Here is a 12604-nt window from a genome sequence, read left to right as displayed (position 1 = left end):
TTAAATTCCAACATTTGTTTTGAATTTAGACAGAAATTAAAATACGTAAAATACTTCCTAAAAGTATTTCAATTACAAATATAAAATACTGAATAAAAAAAGTATTTTAATTACAAAATACAAATACCTGACAAGTATTTTAAATACTATTTTAATTACTTGTATTTTAAATACTCCCGAACACTGATACCAGTGAGCGTGGATCCCCTGTCACGGACCTTACTGTTGTTGTCTACTGTTCTCTATGGTGCAAACAGGCTGAACCGCTGCCACCCTCGCCTTGATTCAACATCTACATGTATTATAGGGGGTTGTGAATGATCACAACCCCAAAAGATGAGAGGCCATCTGGTACCATACAATAAAATTATACTATCTCCAAGTTACTAGGTTTAATACTGCACTTAGTACGCTCAGTGTCGTTCTCCCCTTTTCTCTCTGAAAGGGTTGATTAACTTTAGTCAATAAGTTATAGCCATCCTGCAAAATACAAGCCCTCAAACAGCTATAGTGCCAGGAAAATTAATAGTTATGGCTTTCTGAATTTTGACAAGAAAATAAGGTCAAAACTGACTGCCCTTAAGGTATTAAAAAAAGCTTACCAGACAAACATTCTTCACAATATAGTATAACACTTGCCTTAAGTCCATCCTTCGCTCCTTCGGAAAGGTATGGAATAATAGAGTTGTTCCAAAGATCAATAAACCATACACGGAAGTCTTCAATTCCAATTGGACAGGATAAGAAAAAGCAGGGACCTAAAAAGGCATTTTATTAGGGGTCCAACCATTTTTGCAGTCAAATTCATTAAAGTTAAATATAAGCAGCTTAATGTAAAATAAGTCTGAAAAATCATTCTAGATGACTAGATTCTGGAGTGCAAAAATACAGTTACTGCTTTTAAAATGAATCTGAATGCATTGCTAAAAGTAAATTCACAGAAAATACAATACAAATACAATACAACAAAACTGTACACTCCTCAACATTGAAATTGCAAGATCAAGAAGGGCAAGGCATTGAAGGGTATGCACACTGATGAAATAACAGGGTTAATTAATTGCAAATGATCACATTTTCAAGCATCTAGCCAATCTGTGTCATGTGGGAAGGGCATAAAATCTAGATTGAAAGCAAAATTTTTCTAGGCACATGAAACCTCAAAGACAGGATTAGGTGGTGTTGATATATATAATGATAATTATGCAATGTCTCCTGTACCAGTACATGCCTCAATGTACCAGTTTTCGCCCCTTGCTGCAAACTGAGTGGAATAGAATCCTTAAACTGAGAGACCTTGGTTTATCGCTCCAGCAATTCGCTAGGTGCCTATCCCATACTGCCAGCACTGTTGAATGTTGCAGGTCCTGGAGAAAAATGGAATGACAGCATGAGGTGTGCTGAGAATCATTTGAATGTAAAAATGGCACATAGTGATCCATTCTGTACTGTAAGTGAAATTGGATATCACATCTCAAGCCTAGCGCACCTAACAGTGTCGATAAAAATCACAAGTCATTTGCATGACAATAGACTGCAAATTCCACTGACCTCATGCCACTGCTCTCAAAAGCTATTATGGTGCACAGGAAGATGGTAATGGGGACTGGAGGCTTATCCTCTTCAGGGCGAGTTCCACTTTTGTCTCTGATTTAATGATAGCCAGAGATTGGTCTGAGACCACATGGACGATGCCATAAAAAGGCCATCATAATCCTACTCCTATGATTATGGTGTGGGGTAGCATAATGTAAGGTAGCTGGACACCTCTAGTCATCCTTTCAGGTACACTAGTAGCTGAGCGGTACTTTGACTTGTTCTTCGAACCTTGATATGACCAATTCTACAAATTCTACAGAAAAACGCTAGGCTACAAGTGGATTCTGTGTAACAGTGACATAACATTCCTCCAGTAACCTTCCATAACCATTAATAACCTTATTATTACGGCAAGGAGTGTAATTGCATAAACGAATATGTTTTGGATATTGGTTTCCTTTTTTATCTTTTTATATCATTAATATGTTTATCAATTGTGTTATTTCCATAATTCCAAGAAATCCTTATTCATGTTGAAATTTCAATGTTGAGGAGTTTTTGTATACTGTAATCTTATATTTACTTTTCTGTATTACTGATATAAGTTTTATATCACTTAGAGCAGGGGTCCTCAAACTTTTTAAACAGTGGGCCAGTTCACTGTCCCTCGGACCATTGGAGGGCCGAAATATAGTTTAAAGGGATTCTACCATTAAAATCACATTTTTTCTTGATAACACGTAGGAATAGCCTTTAGAAAGGCTATTCTCCTAACTTTAGACGTCTTTCTTAAGGCTATTCCTATGTGTTATTGAGAAAAAATGGAGATGAATGCAACCGTGGGGTGGAGGGGCATACTCAATCTTCAATCTCAGGGGGCGTTCACACCTGTGCTCGGTGTCTGCTGTATGCATTCCATTGGGTTTCCATCTTCAGTCCCAGCGAAACCGGACAGGGGACGGAAATCCGGCAGTCACCTTTAAAACCCATTCAATTGAATGGGTTTGTAAAGGTGACCACCAGTGTCCGTTTTTTTTTAGCCAGACACAAAGTCAGACATGCAGGACTTTGTGTCCAGCTAAAAAAAAAACGGTTTCCCCGCAGACAGGCCACAGGCAGACACTGGTGGTCACCTTTGCAAACCCATTCAATTGAATGGGTTTTAAAGGTGACTGCCGGGTTTCCGTCCCCTGTCCAGTTTCGCTGGGACTGAAGATGGAAACTCGACAGAATGAATACACGAGACACTGAGCACAAGTGTGAACGCCCCTGAGGTGTTATTTATCCTACAGTAAGATATTATACTGCTTACTTCAGGGGGCACAGGTAGGGTCCGTCCAGGAAGGCAGCAGGCACTAAACCTGACCAGTGAGACCACTGCTGAGCGACACAGCAAACTGTAGTACGGTAGTGGCTTTGCTTACTGTAATGTGGGCTGCGTCAGGTCAGGTCACTTTGCTAGGGTGACCTGACTGACAAAGTGACGGAGGGGCACAGTTGACTATATTGGGCCAGGCCATGGAGAAAGCGCGCTTCACTTTACCTATTGGAGGGCACCGCTCCTGATGTGTGTGCGAACTGCGCTGCTTCCGGTGCCCGTCTGTGTCCTCCTGTCACATCGCTTGTATGTGATGTAAGGAGGATACAGGAGGCACCGCTCCTTATGTCTGCGTGGCCTGATCTGCCTCCGGTATCCTCCTTACATCGCATACATGCGATGTGACAGGCGGACATCGGAGGCAGAGCAGGTCGCACAGACATCGCGAGCGGTGCCTCCTGTATCCTCCTTACATCGCATACAAGCGAGGTGACAGGAGAACACACACTGACACCGGAGGCAGAGCAGGTCGCACAGACATCGGGAGCGGTGCCTGCCAATAGGTAAAGTCAAGTGCGCTCCATGGCCTGGTCTGAGCTCCCCAAGAGCTTCATTATAAATGTACACCTGCCGGGGCGGGGCTGGACAGAAGTGCTTGGCAGGCCGCATGTGGCCCACGGGCCGCAGTTTGAGGACCCCTGACTTAGAGACATGGGAATTAAATCAATGGCAAAGAAAAAAAATTGAATATGTAATGATATATACAGTAATGTAAAAAAAAAAAAAAAAAAAAAAACAAAGTAAAAAATAAAGCATAAAATTTTATTTATAAAGGAAAAAACATAACAAAAATTGTTTTGTATACCTATGAGGAAGTCTGGAGTACTGTGTTTCTCCAGGAAAGTGTGCAAGTGGTACCACAGCCGGGGGACCCAGTCAAGAACCTTGAGTAACTCCCCATGTCCAGTTCCAATGCTACCTTCAGATTCTAGCAGCTTACGACGTAAATATCGACCTAAGAAACCATTTGCTGGTTCCACATTATTTGAGAATGTTAGCATCCTGTGAAGGACAAAATGATTTTACTGTATAATATCCAAGTAAAACAGTGAAATGTGAAAATTAAGGGGCTCGTTCAAAACCAGCACTACTGCTTTCAATGGGAAGATTAAAGCCTCTTGTAGACGACCGTGACTGAGATCAGTGTGCTATCTGTGTTTTCCCCGTATAGCACACTGACCCATTAATTTCTACAGGCCAACAGTCAGAATATAGAACAGGTCCTATTCCTGTCCTATTTTGCAGCCCTGCTTTTGAAGCAGGGCCGATGCATGGGCGGCAAACAGGTGGCATCCACGTGTTCCCCTGTGTGCCGCCCGTGCTTTTAATTCACAGTCATCTGGAACCAACCTGATTCTGTGGCTGATTCAGCAAGATAAGCTAAACCACTAAGGGCTCGTTCACATCTGCGCCCGTACTCCGTTCTGCAGGTTTCCATTTCCTGCACAAAACAGGGCAGGAGATGGAAACCTGACGGCATTTTTCAAACCCATTCATTTGAATGGGCTTGAAAAGTTTCCAGCTGTGTGCGCCGGTGAGCATTTTATGCTCTCTGCGGCAAAACGGTTTTTTTAAAAAACCGGACACAGAGTTGCACTTGCAGTACTCTGTGTCCAGTTTAAAAAATAACGGTTTCGCCGCGGAGTGCATAAAACGCTCACGGCCGAACTCGGCATGACAGGTTTCCTTCTTCTGCACACAGAAGACGGAAACCTGAGAACGGAGATCGAACGCTGGTGTGAACCCAGCGTAATTAGGCATATTCGCACAACGAAGTATATCGGCAAAGTCTTGCCCAAGAACTCCATTAAAGGGAGTCTGCTGGCAAGAAATAGCATCATAAAGTACACACATTATCTTGATGGCCTTTGTATGCACTTTCAAAAGATATGTTTTACACATCAACTTTTAAAACCGTGCTCGGGTGCAGTGTGACGTCATGTACATTTTTAGTTGGTAAACATCGAGTTTGACGATGTCTCCCCAAAGCCCTGGTCCAGATAGAGGGCGGAACTACATGGCCTGTTCATGGGCTTTAAAGGGGTTTTCCAGGCAAAAAGGTCTCTTAGTGCTATTAATGAACTAATAAATGTTACCATAGCAGTGTTTTGACTGATTTCTGAGGTTCTCAGTAAGCTCATTGCATCCTTTGCATTTGTTTACATCCCTACCTTCCTCTTCTATATTTCCTACAAGTTCCAGGTTGCCTCACTTCTCCTCCCTCTCTCACTGACTGACCATTTCCTTTTCTCACACACTCCCCCCCTCCCTGTTTCCATAGCTAGCCCGCCCACTGCACCCTCAGCAGCCATCATTAGAATACTATATATCCATCACCACACCTTCCTCTCAAACTCAATGTCCCCCTACCTTTTAAAGCACTCCCCCTCCTTGTTTCCCTAGCTATCCCAGCCATTTCACCACCAGCAGCCACCTTTGTGACGGCGCCAGGCGGCTCACACATGCGCAATAGCCCACAATCGAATGCTGTGCGCTTGTCGTTGATGATGCAAGGTAATTGTGATGGGGAGGAATGTAGTGAGGGGAGGGGATGGTAAGTAAGGGGCCGGGAGAGGAGGGCTGGGAATGGGAGGAGTATAATGAAGGGAGGGGACAGAAAGTGAGTTGATATAGTATGTGACCCCCGTCTCCGGAAGTGGCAAGACGGAGAGTCACAGGATAATATGGAGATGTGCCTGGAACGATCACGGGACCGCCTCAGCGATCATGGTAAATAATACTTTTGCTAATAAAAGTAATTTTAATTTTAGTATAATGTAAAAAATTTTTTTATTTTTTTTTTTTTAATCCCAGACAACCCCTTTAAGGGCATGTAATAAACACATCACCCAAGCTCATAGCGAAAATTACATGCTCCTAAAGCCCACTGCAGCTAATCTGCATAGTTTTAAAAGTTATCTTTTCATAATCACAGAGCCTTGTACAGATACAGTAAACACATATTTTGAAAGTACATACAAAGGCCAGCAATATAAGTTGTGTACATTATCACGTTATTTCTTACTGACAGACTTCCTTTAACTACACATCCAAGTCTAAACTCAGTCAAGTGAATGAGGCATGAATCTAGTCACCAGGTAAAAGCCACGGTGAAAAGCTGGAGGGACATAAATGGATTAGGAATTTTAGGTGGAAGTCCTCTTCCATTTGTGCCATTTGTACTATTTACCTTTTGTGTTACCGCTATGCCCTGAATATAAAAATCTTTATTCTGAGTATGAGTGAAAATCTAAAACCTTATTAGCCTCTATAACATTTACCTGAAACTTAAATGAAGGCCATGGTTTGGACTCATTTTCACCGGCTGATTAGTAGTTCCAATAATGTAAGGGCTGCAAGTAAAGCATACAATAAAATAGGTTGTAAAATGAAAACAATAGTTTAAAATATAAACAGTTTACTATAGTAGATATCTGTCCTTAATATATAATAAACTTAGCATTAATAATATATTTATCTATCTTATATTCTATACCATGATCCAAATTATTATGCAAATGATATTTTTCTCTGATTATCTTAAATGGTCGATGCAAATGAGAGTCAGTATAATGTTCAAATCTTCAACTGTTAGAGAATAAATCTAATTTTGTTGGACAAACCTCCCAATGATACATTTTTTTTTCCACAAATTAAAAGATCAAAATATACTTTTCCAAATTATTATGCAAGACAGAGTTTATAAACATTTTACGGGTTGTAAAGATGTGAAAATGGTCATTTGTTTAATCTGCAGTACCAAGAGTTCAAATTTACTGAAATCAAAAGCTACAGTACACAACAATCCCCGATACCTTTTGCCTACAGCAGCAGCAGGCTTTCTCCACTGTCTCATCTGAGTCCATAGCTAATTGTGGCCACCGGTGAGTCTTGACTCCCCTGCCACAATGTCCCCTTCTCCTCTCCCCCTTCTTCTGCGCATGGCCATCTTGCTCTCCTCCATTTGCACAGCTCCTGATGTCTGAGCCTGTGGCCTCCATTGCATTGCGTGGCACTCCATTCAGCTGGGTGGTGGTGACAAAGGCAGGTCCATCTACCTGCCTTTGTCACCACCACCCAACTGTCCCCATGTGCTCCGCTCACAGCCCTGCCTCATGCTCTTCCAGGGGGCCTGCACCTTGATGTATGGGTAACTCAGACTGGGCTATAGGCCCACTAACTAAGAAGTCCTTATTCAAGTCTCCAGCCATTAAAAGACACATAGCATGCTCACTAACTGCTCTAAACTCTAACCTGTCCTCAGAAGAAGATGCAGACCCTCACCTCACATGCCGCAGGAACAAGTTTGAGGAGGGCGCCAGTGCCCCACACCAGAACACAGGCAATCCCTTCATCTCACTTCTTCTACTGTCGGAGGAGGTCAGGACCTACTCACCCTCCTTCCCAGCCCTGTGATGTTATCTGCAGGATACACTACTATACTCTCAAGGAAGTAAAAATTATGAAATCCAGAGAGCAAAATATCATTGACTTTGCCATTATTGGGGGAGGGATGCATTTCTGGTTTCTTTTCCCTTGTAAGCTCTAAATCTGGGGTGTCCCCGATAAATGCTTGCACAGCTTATACATTCTTTTCCTGTCACAGCCAGTTGTGTTCTGATTTTTGTCTACACAATGTGTAAGCCATATTTTTTTTACATTTTTCTGGTGATGTAGCCATATGAGGGCTATTTTATTGTGGGATGAGACCTATAAGTTATTTACTAAATTTTCTTAACTCATTTTTGATAGATTTAAAAACACGTTTAGATTAAAGTAACATGTTACCTTTAATCAGTATATGGTTATGATTACTGCAATACCTAATTTATATTTTTTATGTGTGTTTTTTTGCAGAACAAAAACCCACATTAATCAATTATTTTTGCAGCAAAATTTTCTGAGATGTGTAACTTTTTTTTCTAGTTGACAAAATTGGTTGAGGATTTATTTTTTTGTGGGACGACTTGTGCTTTTTATTAGTACTGTTTTGGGTATGAAACTGAAATCTCTATTGCAGACCCTGAACACTCTGGAACACAACATAAATTCTCCAATCTTCCACCCTTATTGCCATGATGGTGACATGCCATGAGATCAGGTCTCTGCTTGAGCACAAGCAACAGTGACTCCGAGTCAGCGATCCTTTAATGAATGGGGATAACAAAGTGGGCCATGTTCTAGCTTGTGCGATTCGGGATCAACAATCGGCCTTACACGTTGTGCCCAATAAAACCCCATCTGAATGAGTCTCCCATCTCATGAAAAACATAGCCTCGACCTTCCTGGAGTAATATGAGTCCCTTTATAATCTCCTCCACCCCATAACTCCAACCAGAAACCCGCTCTTCCTCTTAGCCTCTCTCAATATATCACAGGCACATCCCTGTCTTCCATTACAGCGGAAGACACAGTCTAGCTAGACTCTCCCTTTTCCCCATCAGAATTGGAGGTAGTCATTTCTGGCCTCCCAGGGGGGTTAGAGCCCAGGCCCAAATGGCTAACCAGCATACTTCTACAAAACCCTTTTATACTGAAAGCCTACAACGCAAACTCACCCAACACACTCTTCCCCTCTTCCTTCCACCATGCCCATTTTACAGTCATAACTAAAGAGGGTAAAGATCCCCAACTCTGTCCTAGCTACAGACCCATCTCCATGATTACAACTGATGCAAAATTATTTTAGCAATTGATTGCAAATAGACTAGGTCACTATAAGAGTGATTTAATCCATCCCGATCAGGTGGGCTTTATCCCACAGAGGGAAGCTTGGAACAACACTCTGAAGGCCTTCTCCGTCATCCACCATGCTCAACACTCTCAGACAACCTATGATGCTACTTTCCTTAAACGGGGAGAAGGCCTTTGACAGGGTAGATAGGAGATTCCTTGAATTAACCCCATAGACCCACTTTGCATTTAATGTAAAATGTGGCTCAAATCGCAGCATTGTCATGTGTTCATGACAAGAACATAGTTATGCCTCTATTCAAATCACAAGTAGTGCCTCACAGACTATTGTTTGCAATTTTAGGCTCCAGTGTCCAAAGAAGGACATAACTACACTAGAGAAAGTGCAGTGAAGGTCGACCAGTGAGTGAACTGGAGAACAGAGACAGATTAATACATTTGGGCTTACTCAGTTTGCTATTAGATATTCCTATAGACGTCTTTTCAATGTACAAACATATGAGGTGGTTACTTGTACTGGTTTTGAATTAACAGGTATGCCCTGTCAAGAGCAAAGTTCTGGAATTTCTTGCCTTCATAATGTGATTGAGACCATAAGTTGTGATGTGCAGAGGTAGGACTGTTTCCATACGGTGCCTTCAGATCAGAACCCACTTACATGCCTCACAGAGATCAAGTACCAAACACACCCCAACCTTAGTCAGAAAAGCAGGGCCAGCTCCAGGTTTATGTGGGGCCTTGGGCAACAGAACCTTATTTGGAACCTTTGTGATGCAAATGTACACCACTCACATGCATTCAGTCATCGCGACCCATCAGTTCTCTAGTAGCCCAAATCTTCAATTGACTGTGGCATCAAGGGGATTAAACCAAGTAGATGAAATCAAAGCATGTGGATAAGATTTGTTCAATCACAGTGGGTAAACTGCTGGCAAGCTTGTGGCGGCTGCTCGCTGTTATAGCTGTCTTGGCCATATCGATAAGTGCTATATAACCATACTAGATCCCAAAACTGTCCCATCATCAGAACGCATACAGATAGATAGAGATCACTATGCAGAAACTAAACAATACCTCCATATATGTGTACCTCCAATACCCCCTGTACAATCCTTAGCTACCGAGTTACCCAGCCTGGACAATAGTCAAATACAAAGTATATTTCACCTGTTATGATGTTGCACAGTTGATTAGTCCCTGATGAATGGTCCTAATCCGTGGGCTGTCTCAAATCACAAACTCTGTAGTTGAGTCAGCCAGAAATTCAGGGACAATATTGAGCAGGGCATTGCAATGGGAGGTATAATAAGATACTAAAATCTGCTGCTGATTTGTTGCTGAAATCTGATTGAACAGTTTATACAAATGTTGCAGCTAAATTTTTGGTCTTGTCGTTATTTTCTCAAAAACTAAAGCAAAAGTCACTGTAAAGTTTCATTAAAAGTGCAATAAGCAATCTCCCTATATTCCCTCATATGTACAAAAATTTCCAATATCATTCTGTCTCAGATTCACACACACTGGTTACAAGTATCTTGTTTTTATGAGACACAGAAAAGGTAAGCAGATGGTTTCTAATAGTATGGTTCCCACTGTTAAGCATGGGGGAGGAGGTATGATGGTGCAGAGGTGCTTTGCTGGTGACACTGTTGGTTAATCATTTACAGAAAATACAAGGCATACTTAACCAGCATTGCAACCAAAGTATTTAGCTACAACAATCAGTAATCAGAGCCGGGTATAAAAGTAAGAGACACAGAAATGGTTTCTACTCTTGTTAAATTTGATGTTTATACACACTCTCAGGCACTTGAAACAAAATAGAATATACAATTGAAGTCAGAAAACTCAACCTGCATGAGTCCAGCCTAACTGTTCACAAAAGCTGATATAATCAGGGGATCACCTCTCACTGTCCCATCCGGAGCTACTATCACTCAAAATGGCTCCTCACGATATTCCATTGGTGTTTTATAGCCCACTACCTCCTCCCCTTCAGGACTATCAAAGTTGTTCCGCTAACACAGAGAACGCACACAGAAGGGAAAGACACAGTGACATACGGGAAATACAATTTATTTCACCAGAGTTAGCTAGCACACAAAGGGGCATTTATGAATGATATAGGGCATATCCTCTCTGATTTGCTCTTAGTGGGACCATTATTTGATTTTCAACAGAACAATTATTTATTTATCTTACTTCTGTAGCAACATCATATTCAGATGCACTTTACAAGCACTGTCAGTCAGTGTTCCACATAGGGAATTTAGATTGTGAGCTTTATCTATATGTCTTTGAAATGTGGTAACCATTGCTGCAAGACAACGTGGCACTGAGTCATCCTGCTTGTTCAACCTCCAGATATGTTAAGGCTATATGACCAAGAACAAGAGTGATGAAGTGCTGTGTTAGATAGCATGGACTCCACAAACACTCAACCTAAATCCAATTGTGATGGGTTGGGATGAGCTGGACTGCAGAGTGAAAGAAAAGCAGCCAACAAATGTTCAGCACTTCTGAGAACTCCTGCAAGGCTGATGAAAAGCCATTCCAAGTGATTAACTTAGGCACTGATTGAGAAAATGACTACAGTGTGCAAAGCTATGATCAAAGCTAAACGAGGGCTGCTTTTAAGAATCTAAAATATAAAACATTCTGTTTAACACTTTTTTGGTGGTGGTCATTGGTTTCAATGGGGGGAACAGAAATAACTACACTTTGTAGGTAGCACTTTTTAATTTGATGTGAAAATTAAGTTATAGAAGTTATAAGTAATATGTATTTGTTCAGTTTGGATACAGTTTTGCTGTTGACTCTTACCACTTGTGATATTTGCAGGTCAAGGCCCCATTCACCAATTCACTAATGGCTCCACCTTCACTAACATCGTCCAGTAAGATGACTAAAGGGACATCGCAAGGTCCAGTCTCTCTGTCAATCTGGTTCGCAAGGTTGGATAAATATAATTGCAAATCCTATGAAAGTATAGTAAAAGTTACACATATTAACAGTTTTCCTAGCTAAATATATAATGTCAAGATAAAAAAAGAAATGTAATTTTTACAATTACCATCACCATATCAATTGTAGAAGGTTACCTAACAGGATTTCTATATAAACAAATCTGCTAAAACAGCAAATATTAACCTAAAGAACCTATTGAAAAGTCGGAGCTTGAATGATACTCTGCTAAAGTTAACACTTTGTGTTCTGCACCATTGGTCTTGTTTTTACATTGCTTCTGTTCATTATTAGCTGGTGAAGTCTGCCCCACCAGCTAAGTGTTGGGCATCTATACAATCTATATCTACACCTAAAGCTGGGTTCACATATGCAATCGCTGACATTTGGGGAATCCGTTCCCCATTCCTCTTGAAAAATGAAGAGAGAAAAGTCCTCTGTGGTGTAAGCAGACTGCCTGGCTGCTCTTAGTGGGCGTGCAGCTAAGTACATGAGCATAATAGGTTGCATTCATACTGAGTAACGCTGGCGTTTTTTGTGCTTATTTTTGCACATAGCGCCGCGTTAACGCCGCGTTTGCGCCGTTCAACGCGACCGCAAAATAGCGCAGCGCAAACGCGGCGTATACGCGGCATTATGTGCAAAAATAAGCACAAAAAACGCCAGCGTTACTCAGTGTGAATGCAGCCTTATACTGTGTGGGGACCACTATGGAGTATACTATGTTCCACAGTGGTTCCCACACTTTATATTATACTCTATAGGGGCCATTTTGAGGAGGCCATTGTGGAGCAGATTGTATTGTCTGGGGGCCACCATTGAGCATATTGTACTGTGTGGGGGCCACTGTGGAACAGATTGTACTGTCTTGAGGCCAATGTGGAGTAGACTGTTCTGTGTGGGGGCCACTGTGGGGCAGACTGTATGCTTTGGAGGCCTTTCACTATTTATATGACACAGTATCTGTTTTATAGCAGACTTGTGCTATTATTAAAGGCTGTGATAACATTACACGGTCACTATCAAACA

The 12604-nt window shown here is 41.6% G+C and overlaps 1 protein-coding gene across 1 annotated transcript in view; it reads right to left on the bottom strand.

Moving 5' to 3' along the window:
- Positions 1-12604, bottom strand: part of NAV1 (neuron navigator 1) — a 173581-nt gene that overhangs the window by 24720 nt on the left and 136257 nt on the right. Inside the window, exons 25-28 of the mRNA XM_075264238.1 lie at positions 11435-11589; positions 6199-6270; positions 3723-3919; positions 640-758 (exon numbers count right to left, since the gene is read on the bottom strand). Of these exons, the coding sequence (XP_075120339.1) occupies positions 640-758; positions 3723-3919; positions 6199-6270; positions 11435-11589 (543 nt within the window). The remainder of the gene's footprint in view (positions 1-639; positions 759-3722; positions 3920-6198; positions 6271-11434; positions 11590-12604) is intronic.

The sequence above is a fragment of the Leptodactylus fuscus genome, chromosome 2, assembly GCF_031893055.1.
Source record: "Leptodactylus fuscus isolate aLepFus1 chromosome 2, aLepFus1.hap2, whole genome shotgun sequence".
Taxonomy (NCBI): Eukaryota; Metazoa; Chordata; class Amphibia; order Anura; family Leptodactylidae; genus Leptodactylus; species Leptodactylus fuscus.
This window is presented reverse-complemented; position numbering and strand designations above follow the sequence as displayed.